Below are 22,112 nucleotides of genomic sequence, written 5' to 3'. Positions count from 1 at the left end.
AGAGGATGGATCAGAGAAGAGTGGGGTAGCACCTGTGAGACAGGAAGGCCATTGTGGTAGCTCAGTAAGGTATGCCGTCCTCCTGTGCTTAGGAAGATCACTATTAGATACATGAATTACCAATTTTTCTCCAGATTGGATTAAGATAACAAAAGATGCATGTTCTAGTTAGTTATTTTCCTCGTTAGTAGTTATAATAGCTCTCAATGCATTAATTTTGATTGCATCTGAAGTTTAGAATGTTAACTTTTTAAAAGTCTTTAAAATATATTTGTATATAGGTTGTATAATTTGAGGGATAATGAAATATGGTTATTTTAAAATACCATTTAAGTCATGCCTTTGAGCTTTAATGGAAATCATAAATATATATGGACTTTATTGTTCGTTAGGACCTCTTGTTAGTACTTGTTAGTACAAGTTAGTTGGCTTGAAGCTCAACATTCAGAAATCAAAGATCATGGCATCTGGTCCCATCACTTCATGGGAAATAGATGGAAAAACAGTGGAAACAGTGTCAAACTTTTTTTTGGGGGGGGGGCTCCAGAATCACTGCGGATGCTGATTGCAGCCAGGAAATTAAAAGACGCTTACTCCTTGGAAGGAAAGTTATGACCAGCCTAGATAGCATATTAAAAAGCAGAGACATTACTTTGCCAACCAAGGTCCGTCTAGTCAAGGCTATGGTTTTTCCCGTGGTCATGTATGGATGTGAGAGTTGGACTGTGAAGAAAGCTGATTGCCGAAGAATTGATGCTTTTGAACTGTGGTGTTGGAGAAGACTCTTGAGAGTCCCTTGGACTGCAAGGAGATCCAACCAGTCCATTCTAAAGGAGATCAATCGTGGGTGTTCATTGAAAGGACTGATGCTAAAACTGAAACTGCAATACTTTGGCCACCTCATGCGACGAGTTGACTCACTGGAAAAACTCTGATGCTGGGAAAGGTTGAGGGCGGGAGGAGAAGGGGATGACAGAGAATGAGATGGCTGGATGGCATCACCGACTCTGTGGACATGAGTTTGAGTGAACTCCGGGAGTTGGTGATGGACAGGGAGGCCTGGCGTGCTGTGATTCATGGGGTCGCGGAGAGTCGGATACGACTGAGTAGCTGAACTTGTTAGTACAGTTACGTATCAGATTAAAATTTTTTTTTATTTTTCCTTGGATGTTGTATTCTTTTAGATGATGGATTTAGAAGAGGTAATACCCATGGATTGCTGTCGTCTTGTTAAATATGATGAGTTTCATGATTATCTTGAACGATCATATGAAGGAGAAGAAGATACTCCAATGGGTCTTTTACTAGGTGGAGTCAAGTCAACATACATGTTTGATCTGCTGTTGGAGACAAGAAGACCTGATCAAGTTTTCCAGTCTTATAAACCTGGAGGTAAGCATTTTTATGGTATTTTGAATTGTAAAGGACTTATATTTTCATAAAGTTTTCTGTTTATAGAAATTATTTTAAAATTTTTTACATGTTCTCAGAATGTATAATAATTTTGATAGGTTTTGAAGTAGTGAGCCACAAACCTGGAATTAAATTCTAGACTACTTTCAAAATACTATACACAAAACTTAAAAAACAAATAACAAAGCAAAAAACAGTAAAAGTCTTCAGTAGGATTTTTCTTCTCCAGTACTAAATCATCCTTCCTACCTCTGCCCCTGCCTCTCTCTTTTTATAGAGAAGACCATGGCCCAAAAAAGTTTTTCTCATAAAGTCTCAGAAGTAGAGTCTTTCAGGGTCTCCTTGAAGACATGGTTCCATAACTCTTTCAAATTCTGTTCTTCTGTGGATGTTCCACACCTCCTATTTTTGAAGCCTCCTCTTTCTAAAGTAGATTAAGTATGGTATTCTTTCAGGAGCTTCTTCAGTCATACTCCACTCTATCCATAAAGAGTCCCTTTGGAGTATTTTCTTTCAGATTATTTTTGAACTAGACTGTAGAAATTATGATAAAAGTATAACATTGGTCAGCAAAATAACTCACGTTTTAAAAAGAGAACTCTAAACATTGTTGTGTATTATGACACTTATAATCTCCTTTATTGTTTAATAATCAATACTTTAGAATAATATTCAAATTTAGATTAGCTCCATGGGGGGGAAATGGAAGATTGACATGTATTACATACAAGAGATTAAAACAGTTAAAGCTGGAAATATCTGCTAAATCTAGTGGTTGAAGATCATTTATTTTTCTGGTGACTGAAAGTTAAGTTATATATGATTTCCTGAAAACAAACATGTAAACCAAAAGCTTTTCTATTGAATTTTCCATGGGATATAGAGAATATTATTTTGAGAAGAAATCTTTGATTATGAACAGGGTCTTGAATTGTTTAGTGAAGGTTGTAAAAAACAAGTAGGGCTGCTATGTCCCCTTTAGTATTTGTTTTCTCTAGTTATTTTATGTTAGTGTTGTGGTTTTGCTCTGTATTTTAGAACTTTGGATTTGTATTTTTACTATGCTTGAAAAATTTGACAGGGGTGGTATTAATATTTTATAAGGAAACAGCATGTATTTTTAAAAATCCCATTTTGACTTTTGCCTTGTTTAAAGAGATCTATAAGAACCTTTTTATTAGCTTTATTTTTTAGTTCTTTATATATATTTGTAATGTGATAAATTGTGAAAGAAGTGTTAATTGTATTATGCATGTTAACATATACATCTACCATCTTGACAATTAGAAAAACGTTATCTTTGCTATCTGTTAGAAACACATTTAGAATGCATTGCTAATGTGAAATGCCTTTTTTAAAAAGAACCTCCATTTGTGTTTCTGTGTTTTTCAAATGTGACAGAAGTAATGGTGAAAGTTCATGTTGTTGATCTAAAGGCAGAATCTGTAGCTGCTCCTATCACTGTTCGAGCTTACTTAAATCAAACAGTTACAGAGTTCAAACAGCTTATTTCAAAGGTAAGTTTTAAAATTGGCCAATGAATATTTTTAAATGCCTGCTATGTACAAAGCACTATGTGATAGTTATAAGATGTAGGAACTGATATTTACCTCAAGAAGCCAGTGTATTTATAGCTTGGAGATGACTGTAGTTGGGAGAAAAGGATGCTTCATAATGGAAGAAACAGACTGACCTAAATGTGAAGATGAGAAGTGTGAAACAAGTACATGTAGCAATGACATGTGTGTTTGGCTGGATCATTGTAAAGTACATGCCTGGAAACACAAGTTCACTTTATCTCATGGCAGGTTTTTTAAATGTAAACAGTAAAGTTTGGACTCTGTTTAGTGTGAGCAGTAGGAAGTAGGTTGGTTGGTTGGTTGGTTTTCTAAGTACAGCAGTGTTATGATATGAGAGCTATGCTGTAGTGTGGTAATTCTGGCAATGCCAAACTAGCATTTCCAGTAGGCTAAGGGAGGAGCCAGGAACATATTAATAGATGAGGTTGTTGAAATAATTTAGGTGAAGACATATGACCAGAAATGAAAAAAGTGGAGATTGTAAGAGTGAATCTAGAAATAAAATTGGCAGCACTTGCAATTGCTAAATATTAGAGCAAGGCAGGAGCACAGAAGACCTGAGGAGTTTCACATTGGGGTAACCAGAAAGATAGTGATAAATGAATAGAAGTGTAAGCTGCTACCAGTCACATTATGTGAGTTAATAGTAAAGAGCATAGGCTCATTCAGAATTTTTGAACTGGTAAAACATGATAATGAAACATTCAGATTTCCTTGGATAGAAAAACTGTTTCACTCCAGAGAAATGATTATAATCCTTTCAGGGGTCTTGTACTCTGTAGAACATTAAGCACACACATATAGGCAAAATTAACCCCACTTAGGGTCCTTTGGTGTGGTGGAAATTGTTCAGAAATCGCAAGTCAAAAACTTCTAATTTTCAGTCATTTCTAGTTTTTCATCTAATGGTAGTATTGTCTTTTATCTCATCTGGAATTTTTTAATGCCTATTTTAACAGGGTTGTTGTGAACATGAGTAAAATAAATAAATGCTCTTTTTGTGAAAAAAAAAAAAAAGTGGCGTATTATATAGAAGTTAGTTATTAATTATTACTATGTTAAAAAATTACTTGCAACACTTTTGCCACAGTAATAATTGGAGGAAACATCATATTTTGAAGTGATAGTTTATGATTAACTGCTCTGTTTTATAGTTTAATGTAGATATGAGCACTGACGTAGAATACAAAAGAAACACATGTGTTTTCTTCCCTGAAGAAGCTTATAATTTTGTTGCGGAAAAATGTCTGTAGAGTATAGGCAGTCAGAAAACAGGATGCCAAGAAATTTCGTGTTTATAATTAGAATGCCTCAGAATTAGTCATCATTAACTATACAAATGAGGTTTTGTAAAATGTAAATTATTTTTATTTGCTCATTTCATGAGAAATTTCTTAAGTGACACCAAAAATTAAGGACATGGAATTTTAGAATAACTTTAAAATTTACCTACTAATCTAATCTCATTTTACCAGAAAAAAAAATTGATTTAGTAGAAGTATTAACACACTACAGAAGACCCGGTCAAAAGTCAGGGAGTAATGTGGTTTGACATCATTTCTCACAGTCAGCTATTCAGTTTCTGTGGACTCAGATCACCTCATTTACTTCATGAGTTTGGGAGAAATAGAACTTTTAGTGAGTAATTGTTACTTTTAAAATAGTTTCAGAGCATATATTTCTAAGTGATACTCTGTTCTCCTAATTTACAGCCTAATTAGTGGATTGGACTGATAATGTTTTTTTTTTTTTAATTTGTAAATCTCTAGTAAGATTATTTTTCTCTTAATTTTCTTTCTGCTGTTTTTAAGAACTCAGCAGTGTCTTAGTTTCCCATATTTCCAAGTCAAGCATAATTATTTTTAAAAAGTACTTCTTAATTAAATCACTTTCATTTTAGGCCATCCATTTACCTGCTGAAACAATGAGAATAGTGCTGGAACGCTGCTACAATGATTTGCGCCTTCTCACTGTGCCCAGTAAACCCCTGAAAGCTGAAGGGTTTTTTAGAAGTAACAAGGTATGTCTTTTATTTTTCCATTACTATTTTCTTTACTGCTGTTCACCATTTGTCTGAAATTTACGTTTTAAATTCTCACATCCTTCCAGTAGTTACCTATCTTTATAGTCAGGTCAGATTATGCTTCTTTGTCTTCTGAGTGAATCTTGCTGGTTCTCCTTTTTGCCTTGTTCATGTGCCGCCCCCACATGTAGTGTTTTCCCCCATCTCCCTGCATTTATTTTTCAAGCCCCCGATTCGTCCTGCCTCTCTGGTGGAATCTTGATGATTAGTTCTGGTCACAAGGTTTGTGTCCTCTGAATTTTGTTCATTCTTGAGCTTCTCCCATAAAGCGGTACTTCATGGTGAGTCTGAAGCATGCCTAGTATACAGAAAATTCTTACCTTGGGTTCACCCCATGTTATTCCTTTGCCTACTCACTTATCTCTAGAAGGAGAGAGGAAGTTCATGTTGGTCTTTTTGTTGCATCTCTTGGTATCATTCTGTTCCCGTCATACCACTTTTCATGTGTTTTTTATTCCTAATTCTATTGGTTGACTCTGGATAAACTGCAGCAAAGTTTCCTCAATTACTATCTTTTATTTATCACCATTTACAGTTTCTTTCATCTTAGGAAAGATTGATCTTTTTCACATTTAGCCCTTTTTTTATATTGTTTTGTTAATTTTGATGTGCAGTTTTTATCACCTCTAGTTTCTTCCAGTACTTCTGTGTGCTATTTGTATATAACATTACAATATCTAATCTACCCTAATACTGTTTTAGGGTAAGGAGTGGGAAGGATCTAACTTAATTTTTTTCCTTAAATGGTTAGCTTATAGTCCTCATTTATAACATTTATTGAATAACATTTATACAAAATTCAAAATGCTATTCATAATTGCCTGATATATATGCATTTCACTTTTTAAAATTTTATTATAGAAAATTTCAAATATATGCAGAAGTGCAGAAAATAGTGTAATGAACCCTTATGTACTGACCCAGCTTCTATAATTATTAGGTCTTGATTCATCTATATGTCAGTACTTCCCCTAGATTATTTGAGAAACATCCCCAGCATCATATCATTTCATCTATAAGCAGTATTTCTAAAAGATGAGAACTCTTTTAAAAACATAACCACAATTACATTATTATATCTAAAAAATTAACAGAAATGCCTTAATATTAACCAATATCTAGTCAGTGTTCAGATTTCCCTGATTATCTTAAAAAAAATTTTTTCTGTGAAATTTGTTTAAACCAGAATCTGAATAAAGTCTGTAATATCTCTTTAAGTTTGTTTTAGTCTAAAGCTTTCCCTTCATGTTTGTTTCCTTGCAGTTTATTTGCTATAGAATCCAGTCATTTGTCCATAAAATTTTTTATAGAACTTGGATTTTGGTGTTGCATTGCCAAGATGTTTTTATGAATGTTCAAGTAAGCAAGAGATTTGGCAGGCACACACCCATGTGTGTGCCCCATCTATCATAGCACAGTTTATGGCCAGTTACAAGGAGATATGAACATAAAGTTTTATTTTAGTCTCCAAAAACAATATATATGTCCTTTAGAAACATTATCATCTCAGATTTTATAATCTATTGTGCACTGTCTTATATTGATGTGATGATATTCTTACAGTGAATGAGATTGTCCCCAAAATTAATGATGTAATGTAACTCTTTAACTTACTGTTTAGGTGTTTGTTGAAAGTTCTGAGACTTTGGATTACCAGCTGGCCTTTACAGACTCTCATTTATGGAAACTCCTGGATCGGCATGCAAATACAATCAGATTATTTGTTTTGCTACCTGAACAATCTCCAGGATCTTATTGCAAAAGGACAGCATACCAGAAAGCTGGGGGTGACTCTGGGAACGTGGATGATGACTGTGAAAGAGTTAAAGGACCTGCAGGGAGCCTAAAGTCTGTGGAAGCTATTCTGGAAGAAAGCACTGAAAAACTCAAAAGCTTGTCACTGCAGCAGCAGCAGGAGGGAGATAATGGGGACAGCAGCAAGAGTACTGAGACAAGTGACTTTGAAAACATTGAATCACCTCTCAATGAGAGGGACTCCTCAGCCTCAGTGGGTAATAGAGAACTTGAACAGCATATGCAGACTTCTGATCCTGAAAATTTTCAATCTGAAGAGCGATCAGATTCAGATGTGAATAATGACAGGAGTACAAGTTCGGTGGACAGTGATATTCTTAGCTCGAGTCATAGCAGTGATACTTTGTGCAATGCAGATAATGCTCAGATCCCTTTGGCTAATGGACTTGACTCTCACAGCATCACAAGTAGTAGAAGAACTAAAGCGAATGAAGGGAAAAAGGAGACATGGGATACAGCAGAAGAAGACTCTGGAACGGACAGTGAATATGATGAGAGTGGCAAGAGTAGGGGAGAAATACAGTACATGTACTTCAAAGCAGAGCCCTATGCTGCAGACGAAGGTTCTGGGGAAGGACATAAATGTATGTACTTCAAGGAAAAAGGCTGCTTCTTGAAACAGCCTCAGTTCTTTTTTATCAGTTCATTTAAATTTTTAGTTGAGAAGAATCAGCTAAGAGAGATGCTTTGTCCTAAGATTACCTGTAGCATCCTACATTATAAGATTATCCTCTCTTCTTTGCTTTCATTTTTGATGCAGTTGTAGTGAGCAGTGTTCTTAGACCTGTGATGGAATGATGTCCAGATTCTGGTGAGATGATTTTAAAAAAGAAAGAAATTAAGAATATTTTTAAAGGAAAGACGTATAATAACAGGACAAAATTTTAAAAAGGAAAAGAAATAGTTTAAATAGCAAATAATATACAAAAAAAAGGCCAGGCACTCTAGAAAATTTTATATTCAGTGCCTTGAAAAATTTTAATTTGTGCATTCCTTCTCTTTCCTCCCTCACCTATTCCTAGGTGCACTATTCCTATACCCCCTAAAAAGTAGATAACTAACTGGGAAAGTCAGAGAAAGAAAAGGGAACTTCCCCCCCACATTTCTTTGAAGGAAGCCTCAGGCAAGATACAAACTAGAAATTCTGAATTATATAATCTCAGAATGGAAGTGATTTGGGCACTTGGACAAACAACAACAAAAACAACATTGTATGAGACTTAATAAAAGAATTCATAAAATATCAAACTAAAACCAGCCAGAGAATTAGCAGGACAAACAGGTGCAAGATACAAAATATTTCTTCAAGTGTAAAAGGGAAATAACTGAAAACCTAAATACTTTGCATTAGTCTGAAAGGCAAATACTAATATTAGCCCTTATATTTTTATATTTTAGTTTTCAGAACACTTGTTTGTTCTCACTTGAAGCTTCTCTGAGATTAACAAAATAGACATTGATATTCTCTGATGAGAAAGCTGAAACTCATAGAGGGTGAATGACTTTCCCAAAAATACGTATATGGCTAGTAACTAGTGGGACCATTACTAAAGATTAAAGCTCTAGTATGAATGCACTTGCTCCTATTACTTTGTAAGAGAGTCCCACTCTTCATCTCTCCATTTGTATGCCTCCACAACTATTATTTCCTGAATATAAGCTGTAACCTGGCCTTAGGTATTTGTTAGAAGTAGGGATGATTAAAGTGCAGCATTATGCTTCATCTCATGGGGAGAAGGTGCACAGAAAACGACTCTATTAGTTAAATGCTATGATGCTTTTAGTCTCAAAATTGGATCTTTTAAAAGGAAGTGATAGAAATTATGAAACCAGTAGTAAAAATACATAAGTTTGTGTTTTTAAGTAGGTTCAAAAACAGCATAATTATCTGACATCCATACCTGTATCTTACGGAAACTCAAGTGGGAAAATGTGGATTGGTAGATTAAAATGGAGACAGAGAAACTCTATCATAGTAATACTTTATTTAAATTTTCATGGTTTTTTCTTTCTTACAGCTCTTGTTAACATGTTATTTTATTCAGTTCTCAGAAGCTGTGTGAAATTGATATTGTTAAACATATCTCACAGATGAAGAAACTGGCTCAAACAAGTTAAATAATTTGCCTGAGGTCACACAGTTAGTAAGTCACACTGCTGGGATCAGATTCAAGTATTCCAGTTGCAAGCCTAGTACTCCTTTCTCCACCTTCTCACTGCTAACCACTGTTTCTTTTCTCACATCACAATAGAGGAAAGATAGCTAGTACCAACACTGCTTTCTTATCATTCTCAACCCTTCAAGAGCATTGCAGAAATTAAAAATAGCTTCTCTTTGGAAAAAGGTTAGAGATTTCTTTCAAGGAGTTTGTTTTTGAATGATGTACTGGAAATTTGACTGCATTCAACTGTAGGAAAGATTCAGTGGGGATATTTAGAATTATAGTTTGAAGGGTCTCATTTCCATCTTAAAACGGTTAATGGAATCTTTACAAAGGAGCCTGCTGACCATTTTAATCTTTTCAGAAATTCATTGTGGGCTAATTTACTAGCATTCATGGAAATAGTAAAACATGTGATGAAGAGAAATCATTTTCTAAGAATTATTTAAGTGTTTAGAAGCTATACAGAAGGTTGTTTGAGAAGAAAAGGTGAAAAACCCTGCAAAGTGTCTTTCCATGTTTAACAAACTGGCTTAGGGGAAAGGGAATGGGGATGATAGCCAGCAGCCAAGTGTTTCAGGAATCTGTACTACGACTGCTTCATCACAGTTCCACAGGGATCTGAAAGTAGTTGCTTGGGAAATGTGGATAACAAGTAACAATACTAATTCTTCAGAATGATGAAATGGCAAGGTAGAATGGGTAGACAGAGAATTTGATACCTGAAGAGTGGTATGCCCTGCACTGTATAGGCAATTCATTTAGGTAATAACCAAATAACACTTAAAATGATGGTCTTGAAGCAATTAGTTATGATCCAGGAATTGTTTCAGGGAGTACTTATAGACCTCTTTGAAAATACTGTCCCAGTGTGACCTAGTTGTAGTCTGCAGGCAGTAGGTTATAAATAGGAAGACCAGAGTAATAAAAATGGTCATGTATTTGCACTGAAACTTCTTTGTACAATTTTGGTTACCACCTCTTTCAAGAAATATATAAAAGAATGAAAAAGGAAAGCTTTTGAGGGCACTTTAAAGTTGAAACTGTGAAGAGACTGAACTCTTCTGTATGAAGGCATAGATAGGAAAATAGATATAATGGTGTTCTGTAAAACCACTGAATAATTACAGCTCATCAATTAAGCCAACATTTTGTCAGTGCTGTGTTAAGCATTTTGCATGTATTGACCCAGAAACACATTATGAGATATAAAGATTGTTATCTTTATTTTATAATAGAGATCGCTGAAGTTCAGAGAAGTTAGTAGAAGTCACAGATCTAATATGTGAAGGGGAACAAGAACTTCATTCCAGCCAGGCCATCCAACTCCAGAACACTTGGTTCTAATCACCATATTGGACTATATCAATAACCAACGAACATTCATGTCTTCCTGTGATACAGCATTACTAGGAGTTACAAGAGAAACCAAAATGGCAGTGATAGCTTTTATTTGAGTGCCTTAGAATGTACTACATTTGTTGAACAAGTCAGTGAGACTGGGTAATAATCCCATGAGAAAACTAAGGCTCAGAGATTGGATAAGTACCTATAGCCATTTATCAGACCAAAGTGGCAAAACTGAAATCCATCCATAGCCTGCTCATTTCTAATCAAGAAATTTTTTCATTACACCCTTCTCTCAAGAGATTTAACCCTTCTCTGGTTAGTAAATAGAGGTTTGTTTGCCAAAAGCTAGATTGTTAATATGTAGGGACATTCCTTAAAGCTTAGAAATAGAAGTTTTAAACGAAGTAAAAGATATACTGCCTCAAAAGGTATATACAGTAAATAAAGTTCATCACTGTATGTTTTCTTCTAATTCATACTTGTCACATTTTCTCTAGTGAACCAGTATTTTATAACCAGGAAAATAGTAAATAGACATTATTTGAAAAATCCATTCAGAAAAATTCATCAGTCCTAGTTGGGATGACTTGAAAATGGAAACCAAGAGTATATAAAGGTTTCGTCCTTGATCTTTCATGTAAATTTCACAGAAAACTTGTGGTCTGCCCTACAGAGAGCCTTCGGGCTGCAGAGAGACCATGAGCCTGAGACTCTGTGGCAGCTTTTGCATTCAGCACTGTCTTATTATAAGAGAAAGAGATAACTAGTGATGTTTTTGCTCTTTAATAGAATATGAAGATCAGTGGAAGAAATATATTCCAGAAGTATTGTCATGAGTATATTCCAAAAGTATCATTATGAGTGGCTTATAAAATAAAGGACAAAAATTAAAATAATAGGCATTAGAAAAAAATAGGGAACATCAAAGATAATCCTATTACAATGCAAAAGAAAGTGAAGTCACTCAGTCGTGTCTGACTCTTTGAGACCCCATGGACTGTAGCCTACCAGGCTCCTCTGTCCATGGGATTTTCCAGGCAAGAGTACTGGAGTGGGTTGGCATTTCCTTCTCCAGGAGATCTTCCCAACCCAGGGATTGAACCCGGGTCTTCCGCGTTGTAGGCAGATGCTTTACCATCTGAGCCACCAGGGAAGTCCATATTATAATGCAAAGAGAAGTCAAATTGAAGCTTAGATGAGGTTGGAGTTTCTGATCCATGTAGGTATTTCTGTTACAGTCCAACCAACTACATGATGAGACAGACATCTTTGTATGCTAGTCTTGACATTTTTAGTAGAAATCCCAGAACTAGATTTACTAATTTCTCAGTAAATCTAAAAAATTAGATTTTGAGGTTATTACTATTATGAAACTATTCTAAAAGCATGATTAACTTATTAACCTTACTGAATTAACAGTAAGATACTATGAGATAGGTACTGTTATTATCTCCATTTTTCAAATGACAAAATGCAGGTACGGAGGCTGGTGACTTCCTCTGTGTCTTGACAGCTAGTAAGGAAGCAGAAGAGGCAGGGGTGAGATGCAGCCAGAGCCTACACTGCTGCTGTGTAGAACTAGAAATGTATGTATTTGAAAAAACTTCCTGGAAGTTTGATTTTTAAATTAGTGACCAGAATGAATAAGCAAATATCTCACACTTAAATATCTCAGAATATTTAAAGCTGTCAGATTATACGTAGCATATGCTCAGTGTCCATGTCCATTCAATGTAGTCCATTAGCTAAAAGTCAAATACCTGAAAAGGGGTGCTTTTTCCTGCTCACAGTGTAGTTAGCAATCTGTAATCTGCTATATTTACACTCTTAAGAGGTTTCTTTTACATTTTTGTTTCTGTTTTTTTGTATGTATCTGTGTGTTTGTGTGCTTAGGGTTGATGGTGCATGTTGACAAAAGAATTACTCTGGCCGCTTTCAAACAGCATTTAGAGCCCTTTGTTGGAGTTCTATCCTCTCACTTCAAGGTCTTTCGTGTGTACGCCAGCAATCAAGAGTTTGAGAGCGTCCGGCTGAATGAGACACTTTCATCGTTTTCAGATGACAATAAGGTTGATAAAAATAATTCCGAATAATTAGAGTCTGTTTTAAATGATAGATTTGAGAGCATCTTACACTACTTCCAAGTAGGGTGAAATAGATACCCTAAAAGGATTATTTAGTGATTATTGGGGTTTTTGGTTAGTGTTTTCTCCATTCATCTAACAATTATTTGTTAAATGTTAGCTGTGTGTCAGTTACTATTCTAGGCATTGGGGAATCAGAAGTAAAAGATACACCTGTTCTCAAACAGCCCAGAATCTAGAGAATTGGGGAGAGAATCCTAAACAGTTGGGGTGAGAATGGGTAGTTTATTTTACTGAGACAGTACATCTTTTACAAAGTGTGTTTAATTTGTAGATTACAATTAGACTGGGAAGAGCACTTAAAAAAGGAGAATACAGAGTTAAAGTGTACCAGCTTCTAGTCAATGAACAAGAGGTAAGTAACATACTTAAAAACAATGTGAGGTCACTTTGGGTAGTTATTAAAAACATGCAGTTTACAGATTTTATTACTACACATTTCTTTTTATCTCTCTAAAGAAGGAAAGGGCTTTCCCGGTGACTTAAACGGTAAAGAATCCACCTGCAATTCAGGAGACCTGGATTCGATCCCTGGGTTGGGAAGATCTCCTGGAGGAGGGCATAGCAACCCACTCCAGTGTTTTTGCCTGGAGAATCCCCGTGGACAGAGGAACCTGGCAGGTTACAGTCTAAGGGGTTGCAAAGAGTCAGACACGACTGAGCAACTAAGCACAGCACAACACACAGAAGCAGTGTTTCTTTTTAGGGAATGTTTCAGTTGTGTAGGCCATACTATCTCTGTTGCAACTACTCTGTGCTGCTGTTATAGCACAGTAACAGACATAGGCAATATATAAGCCAACAGCAGTGACTTCCTTCCAGTAAAATGTCACTCAGAAAAACAGGCACCAGATCTTGGCCCTCAGACCATTTTTGTCATCCCTCTAATATGAAGTGTTGCTATAAATACTGGAATGGCATACATTTTCTGCTTTTTAAAAGTGGATTTGTTTGTGCTTATTTTCTGGGAATGACTGTTTAATGATACAGAAGGATGGCAGCTGACCTGTAGAGTATATACTTTTTTAGTTCAGAAAGTCATTTTTTAACTAGCATTATATTTAGTGCCTCTTTGTTCTTTGAGTGCTTACAAATACTCCTTTAATCCTCATCAGTTAACTCTGTTATAAAAGGACTATTATTCCCACTATATAGGTTAAGAAATAGAGGCGCAGAGAAGTTAAGTAACATGCCCAAGTTCATATTGCTTTTTACAGTGGATTAAGAATCTAAACAGACTATGTTCTAGGGGAGTAATAAAATATCTTAGTTTCTGTGATATTTAAAATGATGGTAAATACCCAGAAGAATAAGACAAAGGCACTGTTTTTAAGACATTTATAACATCTCAGTGAAGACCTAGACAGATGTGAAAAACAGCAAATAAGCGGGTAATATTTTCATAAAATACCTTCATTTGTTCAACACATTTTATTAGGCATCAGTTATATCTCTTACGTGTGATTCACTACACTCATTTTGACTTATCTTTCTTTGAGTTTGGGGTTTGTGGATTCTGTATCTCTTTTGAGACAATTAATGGATGTATTTGAAAAATTAGTATTCATTTCCCTCATTTTACTCTATAAAGGTGATGATCATTGTATTATAAGAAGAGAAATATGAAAGTATTATCATATCTAATTTTCACAGTGACTCTGAGGAAGATACTGTCCCCAGTTTACAGATGAGACAACTGAGGCACAGAAATGTTAAGTAAACTTGCTCAAGATAACAGAGTTAGCCAAGATTTAAATATAGGAAGACAGACTCCTAAACCCAGTCTAGTAATTGTCACACTGTAAAGTACAAATAAAATGTTTTGTTGATCCTCATTTTAATGTGTAATTCAGGGTGTAATTGTTTATCTTTACATTCCTAGCCATGCAAGTTTCTGCTAGATGCTGTTTTTGCTAAAGGAATGACTGTACGGCAATCAAAAGAGGAGTTAATTCCTCAACTCAGGGAACAGTGTGGTTTAGAGCTCAGTATTGACAGGTAAAGTAAAATTACAGTGTCATCGCAGTTTGAAGAAAGACAGTGTGATCAGTTGACATGGATTGGTATGATTTTCTAAAACAAAGAATTTTAAATTCCTGTACCATTCAGAATTTTGTGCTATAGATTAATATGATAGAACTAAGCAAAATTATTTAGGAATTGGTCTGAGCTTCCTCTGCAGGACACTCAATTTGATGTCTTGAGATCATTGTGTTTTCCCAAAATTTTAATGAATAACCGCTTGACTTTTGTATTTGAACATTTCATTTTTCCTTGATGTCAGATTCATGTTACTTTTTTTAAGTTAAGAATTTCAGAGTATAGTAGTTTAAAATATCTTATCACATTTGTAGGTTTCGTCTAAGGAAAAAAACATGGAAGAATCCTGGCACTGTCTTTTTGGATTATCATATTTATGAAGAAGATATTAATATTTCCAGCAACTGGGAGGTTTTCCTTGAAGTTCTTGATGGTATTATTATTATTTTTGTGGAGATATATCAGAAGTTCTCTAGAAATAATAGAAGCCTGTAGCTTTTCTCAAATAATGAGCTGCTTCTATCTTTTCTCTGTGCCCCATTTGCCTTTTAAATATTTCTTCTTTTCTCTGATTTTAAGAATATGAATTCCTCCTTTCAGGGAAGTTGCAATTTCAATACAACTCTCAATTTCAAAGTTGTATTTTTAGTACTTTTTAATGAAAGTAAAAATTTCTTAGCCATGTTTGTTTTTCAGTCTCTTTTTTTCAGGGAAGTTGCAGTTCCAAAGTTTCATTTTTAGTACTTTTTACTGAAAGTAAAAGTTTCTTAACCATGTTTATTTTTTAGTATCTTTTTTCATTTTGGCTTATTTGCTTTGAGGATGTGCTGTTAATTTTTCAGAAATTTTGAGAACAATAACAATACTAGTTTTCTAGGCTATCACACAGTACCACAGACTGGGTGTCCTAAACAACAGAAATTTATTTTCTCACAGTTTTGGAGGCTGGCCATCTGAGATCACGATGTTGTCAGGGTGGGTTCCTTCTGTTGGCTGTGAGGGAGAATCTGCTCCATGCCTCGCTCTAGTGGTGGGTGGTTAGCAGTCTCGTGTTCCTTGGCTTGTAGACAGGTGCCTTGACAATGTCCTGATCTCTGCTTTCATCTTCACACGGTGTGCTCCATGTAGGTGTTCCTGTCTGTGTGCCAGTTTCCCATATTATAAGGACACTAGTCATATTTGGATTAGTACCTACCTTAATTGACCTCATTTTAGCTTGATTACTATTGTAAATTCCAAATAAGGTCACAGTCTGAGATACTGAAGTTCAAGAGTTCAACATATTTTGATGGGGGACACAGTTCAGCCCATATAATTGTGTAACAGTGACCTAGAAGAGCAATGTGTGTTATCACTTATTCCTTCTCTGAGTATCTGGGGCCTTACAGAGTAATCCCTGTGTCCAGGTAGGTCAAGAAGAGATGAAGGACATAGACGTCACCCTTGTTAGGAAGGAATATATATTGGTGGAGATGAATTAGCCAGAATATGTCACTGAATGGTGGATCCTTGCATCAGTATCATTTCAGTATATATTTTAGCATCAAAGTACTTGAGTAGGATTTAAGTCATGTGATTAAATCTAAGAAACACTGGCCTGTAATTTGCTAGACATCCTGACCCACGGTGCTGCAACAATGAACGAAGACCAGTGGTCGCCCTCGAGATGCACCGTGTATGGAGAACCAGAACTACAGACCTGTAATCCCAGGATGATAGGTGCCAAGAAACGCATCAGTGCGATTAGCTCTTGTGTGCATCAAAGAGAAAGTTGAGCTAGGTTTTGAAGAATCAGCAAGTTTGGGAGTAAAAGAGAAGGATCAATGATACCTCGAGTGAAAAAAGAAGATAAAATGAAGGCTGTTGAATTATGATTTTAGATTGTGGGATGGTGCGAGCCAACAGAAGGGCAAAGATTAGAGGTCCAAAGAGGAGAGTAGTTGGGAGAGCAGTGTCCAACAAGACTCACGAGAGAGTGAGATTAGGAGTCCCTGTGGAAGGAGAGCTTGTGGGGTTACGAATTATCTTCTAAGACTGGAGGGGAGAGAGAGTATTTTATTCTGAAAAGCTCCTTATGATAACTAGTTTCTTCTATGCCTGCTTTTTAAGAATAATGCTTGAAGGAAATCTTTTTGTTTTCGAGGCATTATAAGAAAAGGCATATTATGAATCTTTAGAGTAAATAGAATGATGGCCTACTCTTGCATATTCTTAGGGGTGGAGAAGATGAAATCCATGTCACAACTTGCAGTTTTGTCAAGACGGTGGAGGCCTTCAGAGATGAAGTTGGATCCCTTCCAGGAGGTTGTGTTGGAAAGCAGTAGTGTTGATGAGTTGCGAGAGAAGGTAAACTCATTTTAAACAAAATGAACTAACATACATTTTTCTCTGTGTTGCATAAGAGAGACCCTGTGAAGTGAGTGCCAAACACTGATGTGGCAACCTGTTTCAGTCACACCTCATGCCACATGGTCATGGTTTCTTAGGGCTGCTGATGCTTTGAAAAATTACGTTGACTTCTGGCCATCCAGAAGTGAGCCCCCGCTTTCTATTACTTGGATCAACTTTGCCCTAAGTAGTTAGGATTAGAGTTACTAGAGTAAATTGCTATATATATATTTTAAAAACCAGATGAAGTATAATTAAATAGAGAATCCAGCTGAAGGTTAGGGTTAGCAAAGGTGAGAATCCTGAGGATCCCTGGAGAAAGGTACTAGGACAGTTGGCATTTTGGGAAAAAATGTATTTCCATATTTCACACCAAAAAAATTCTAAATGTATTAAATTTATATTTAAAAATATAGTAAAATGATAAATGTTCTAGATGAATATATTGAAAATAAGTTTATAATCCCATGAGGGGAAAAAATATTTGTGAGTATAATCCCAAAACCAGAAAAGGAAAGATAGACAATATAAAAGTTAAATCTTCTGCACAGCACCCCCTCAAGAATTTTTTTAAAACAACGCATAAACGAAACTAAAAGAAAGGGGAAAACATATGAAACATATGTGCTGCTGCTGCTTCTAAGTCGCTTCAGTCGTGTCCGACTCTGTGCGACCCCAAAGATGGCAGCCCACCAGGCTCCCCCGTCCCTGGGATTCTCCAGGCAAGAACACTGGAGTGGGTTGCCATTTCCTTCTCCAGTGCATGAAAGTGAAAAGTGAAAGTGAAGTCACTCAGCCATGTCTGACTCTTCACGACGCCATGGACTGCAGCCTACCAGGCTCCTCCGTCCATGGGATTTTCCAGGCAAGAGTACTGGAGTGGGGTGCCATTGCCTTCTCTGAAACATATGTGAGACATGTCCAAATTTAAAAGGAGATACAAATTAATAAACTGGACAGTCTAATTTTAAAATAAGCAAAGAACATAAATAGGCAATTTGTAGAACAAGAAATATAAGTTAAAACAATAACAGCAGCAAAAAAATAAAAATAGAAAACAATAATAGCATTTTTTTACCTCTTAAATAGTTATGAAGATTTAGAAAATAAAATATCTAGAGCAACAGTCCCCAACCTTTTTGGCATCAGGGACCATTTTCATGAAAGGTAATTTTTCTTTGAACCAGACGGGGTGGGGGAAGGAGGATGGTTTGGGAATAATTCAAGCACATTGCATTTATTATTCACTTTACTATCATTACATCAGCTCTATCTCAGAATCATCGGGCATTAGATCTTGGAGATTGGGGACCTAGAGTCGTCATAGTTTGGGTAAAACAGGCAATATCATGCACCTTCGATTAAGTGATTAAATTGACATAAGTTTTTCAGGGTTCAGCTTGGCATTGTTTATAAACATGTCACATGTGCAGCTGCACATCTAAGAATTCAGTAAAAAGAATTTTGTAGAGATATGCAAAGAAATATATACAGAGTATACATATTATATAGAATTGTAACTGGGAAAACCTAAAAACATGCTCAGTGTCCATCAATTGGAAATAAAATGGTATATTTTTCAACTAGTGAAGAGAATGAGGTTACTCTGTATCCTGTTTTTTATAGGTTATATAAAGTTATCATTTAGATATTATTTCATAGATACAGCTTTATGTATTTTATAAATGTGTATATAGTTTATATATGCATAGGAAAAGGTCTGAAAGGAATATATTAATACTAAATTGATATTTTGAGAAATGGTACTTGCAGGTGGACTGGGGAGACAGTTCTACTTCCTGCTTTCAAAAAATTTTATATCAAACATATGTTACTTCTTTGGAAAAAAATCAAAACTATTTCTGTGTTCACAAGGTGAAAGGAAAATTACTTGTTTCAGCAAACTCAGTTTTTAGGTGAACTCACGTAAAATGTTTCCTCTTACAGCTTTATGAAATCAGTGGAATTCCTTTAGAAGATATTGAGTTTGCCAAGGTAAGACCCTGAGAGTGTTTCAGTCTGGGTACCTAGTGCTAAGTAAACATGGCCAACGGTGACATTCATTCATTCGTTCTTTTTTCCTTAGGGTAGAGGAACTTTTCCCTGCGATATTTCTGTCCTTGATATTCATCAGGATTTGGACTGGAATCCCAGAGTTTCTACCCTGAATGTCTGGCCTCTTTATATCTGCGATGATGGTGCAGTCATATTTTATAGGTAACATTCACAATGTTTTGGTTATTTCTAGTGATACCACATTTTTGTTGTACATCTTATTTTTCATAAACAGCTTTACGATTGTTACGATATAGAATAGCCCTGACCAGTAGAAATACAATACAAGCCATATATTGCATTTTAAAATTTCTAGTTGCAAGCCACTCCAGTACTCTTGCCTAGATAATCCCATGGATGGAGGAGCCTGGTAGGCTGCAATCCGTGGGATCGCTAAGGGTCGGACACAACTGAGCAACTTCACTTTCACTTTTCACTTTCACGTATTGGAGAAGGAAATGGCAACCCACTCCAGTGTTCTTGCCTGGAGAATCCCAGGGACGGGGGAGCCTGGTGGGCTTCCGTCTAAGGGGTCACACAGAGTCGGACACGACTGAAGTGACTTAGCAGCAGCAGCAGTTAGCCACATTTTAAAATGTAGAAAGGTAACATTATTTTAATAAGTATTTCTAACCCACTATATCCAAAATATCATTATGACATGTAAACAATATAAAAATCATTTCTAAGATATTTTGCATTATTTTCCTTGTAGTCTTAGAAATATTATGTGTTTATTACACTTGCCACCCATCTCAATTTGGATCATACATACTTCAGTAGACACACATGGCTAGTGCCTACCGAATCTGTCCTTATATATAGAGAGAGGAGAAAGAGTAGTCATTGGAGCCTGACAGATGTGTATTCAAATTTAGCTTCGTTATTTGTTTACCTAGGTCCTCATCTGTAAAATGGCATCAGTAATGTCAGCCTTGCAGGATTTTACGAGAATTTGAAATACTACATTAAAAAAAACTGGCCTAGTGGCTACTATATATAGATGTTCAATAAATGATAGCCATTATTATACTAATAGTAACATGGAAATTATTCTATGCTGTTTTTAGAAGTGAGTGCTGTGTTAACATAATAAACACATTAGAAATCTAGGACATCTTAGTATAAGTTATATAACTTAAGTGGTGACAATCAGATTTAATTTTCTCATTGAGGAGCATTATAGCTTTTAAACATAAATTAAAAGAGGCAGATGGCTATACTTGTCTAATGTGTCATTCCTATTTTAAATGTAGGGATAGAACAGAAGAATTAATGGAGTTGACAGATGAGCAAAGAAACGAACTGATGAAAAAAGAAAGCAGTCGACTCCAGAAAACAGGACATCGTGTAACATACTCACCTCGGAAAGAGAAAGCACTAAAAATTTATCTGGATGGAGCACCAAATAAAGATCTAACTCAAGACTGACTCTGCTAGTGTAGCATTTTCCCTGGGGGATTTTGGTTTTAATTAGACGGTTCACTGCTACTGTGTAGTGCCATGATGGCCGGACATGGTTGGGGGTAACCCAGTGACACCAGCACTGATTGGCTGGCTCTTCACCAATCAGAAGCTCAGTGCCCAGAGGGCCACTGTTTTGACTTGGAATCATGTTGTGCACTATAGTCAAGTGTACTGTAAAGTGAAAAGGGATGTGCAAACAAACAGGAAGCGAAACCTGCTACTGGAAAAGCGGGAGGGGAATGAGTAAGCAGTCTTTCCTTGCGGACCGATGTGCACATAGCCGCTAGTAAAACCAGCCTCAAACAGGATGCTCATAGCTTAATAATAAAAGCTGTGCAAAGGCCATGAATGAATGAAGTTTCTGTTTATTTCACTGATACACACATTACCTCATTGACAATTCAGAAGTAAATGCAACGTGTGTTGACTCTTGGAAAGCAGCAAAAACAGGAGCTGAAGAAAGAAAATCTTAGAACCAGCCATAACCCAGTAAAGAATCGTGGAGTGTTTTTATTTTTTTCATTTTTGGCAAAGTATTAAGAACATTATTCTAGAACATCAAAACATTTCCCTAGACCACTCCCAGCAGGTGGCAGCTCAAATTGCTGCAATGTTGTAATTATAACTGATTGTACGTAAGTTATGGATGTAGAGAATTCGTTTCACTCGTTCATTCAGCATGTAAATAAAATTGATCCTATTGAGTTACCATAATTGCAGTTCAGCTATTTCCCATGGTTATTCCTTTTACATATCATTCATGATGTACATTTGTGTACATTGAGAGGTATAGCAGTCTATGTAAATGTAACCCTCAGTGAGGTTCCTCAGCACTGGGTCCCATACGATTGTATTTGCCCTTGTTAATGAGGTTTTTCTGTTCAGTGGCTTCAATTTTTTCCTTTTGTACATTTATTTTTGAAGTTTTACTTCAAGTTTGAATCTTCTAAAACCTTGTAAGTCCCAGTTTAATTTTTGGAGTTGACACGTAGTTACATGTAGTTTAACTTTGGGGAAACGTCTTAACATCGTGTTGAATAAACTTGCTAGGAAGTCAGGTCATGGCACAGGCTAATACAGTCACCATGATTTCATTGCAGAGTCTATTAGAATCAGCAAGTTTGCTAAATAAATACAGCTATTCAGTGAACACAATTCTACGTCAGTTTTGAAAATGCCATCTAATTTATAAAAATTAATAAGGTTTTGGTAAAACTTTTTCATGCCAGATGCTGTTTACAACAATGAACATGCCAATAAAACATTTGTTCATTCTGTGGTGTTTAGTCATTAAACTTTTGTGGATGAAGAATCTGGGTTCAGAGGAGATTTGTTTTCTTTCAATATAACATTTTGTAACATATTGAATAGTTAATTCTGTGATAATGTATGTTTACAGTAAAGTTCTCGTAAGAGAGATGAAAAGATGTTAATATTTAACTTTGGAGGATCCTGTCAATATTTCAGAATCAAAAATTTACCCTTTTTTCCCTTTTAAGAAAGAATTAAAAAATAGTATTAACAAATGTTGGTTGCAGTTTGAATATAATGATTGAGAATTCCATATAAAAAATCTTTTCTAAGGTATTTTTGTGGCTAACTTTTATTCCATATA

At 35.7% G+C, this 22,112-nt stretch overlaps 1 protein-coding gene across 3 annotated transcripts in view; it reads left to right on the top strand.

The window, feature by feature from the left end:
* USP47 (ubiquitin specific peptidase 47) overlaps window positions 1-21,809 on the top strand; it is a 110,128-nt gene extending 88,319 nt beyond the window's left edge. For all 3 annotated transcript variants that reach the window (XM_055423361.2, XM_055423359.2, XM_055423360.2), the window contains 12 exons: window positions 1,185-1,392; window positions 2,815-2,930; window positions 4,894-5,013; window positions 6,698-7,475; window positions 12,297-12,472; window positions 12,822-12,902; window positions 14,430-14,545; window positions 14,902-15,020; window positions 16,803-16,933; window positions 18,923-18,970; window positions 19,062-19,192; window positions 20,287-21,809. In XM_055423361.2, the coding sequence (XP_055279336.1) occupies window positions 1,185-1,392; window positions 2,815-2,930; window positions 4,894-5,013; window positions 6,698-7,475; window positions 12,297-12,472; window positions 12,822-12,902; window positions 14,430-14,545; window positions 14,902-15,020; window positions 16,803-16,933; window positions 18,923-18,970; window positions 19,062-19,192; window positions 20,287-20,461 (2,199 nt within the window). In that variant the 3' untranslated portion in view covers window positions 20,462-21,809. The remainder of the gene's footprint in view (window positions 1-1,184; window positions 1,393-2,814; window positions 2,931-4,893; window positions 5,014-6,697; window positions 7,476-12,296; window positions 12,473-12,821; window positions 12,903-14,429; window positions 14,546-14,901; window positions 15,021-16,802; window positions 16,934-18,922; window positions 18,971-19,061; window positions 19,193-20,286) is intronic.
* The last annotated feature ends 303 nt before the right edge of the window (window positions 21,810-22,112 follow it).

The sequence above is a fragment of the Moschus berezovskii genome, chromosome 14 (assembly GCF_049115385.1).
Source record: "Moschus berezovskii isolate FMDL1 chromosome 14, NW_MosBer_1.0, whole genome shotgun sequence".
Taxonomy (NCBI): Eukaryota; Metazoa; Chordata; class Mammalia; order Artiodactyla; family Moschidae; genus Moschus; species Moschus berezovskii.
The sequence above is the reverse complement of the archived record's forward strand: the minus strand, read 5'-3'. Positions and strand labels throughout refer to the sequence as shown.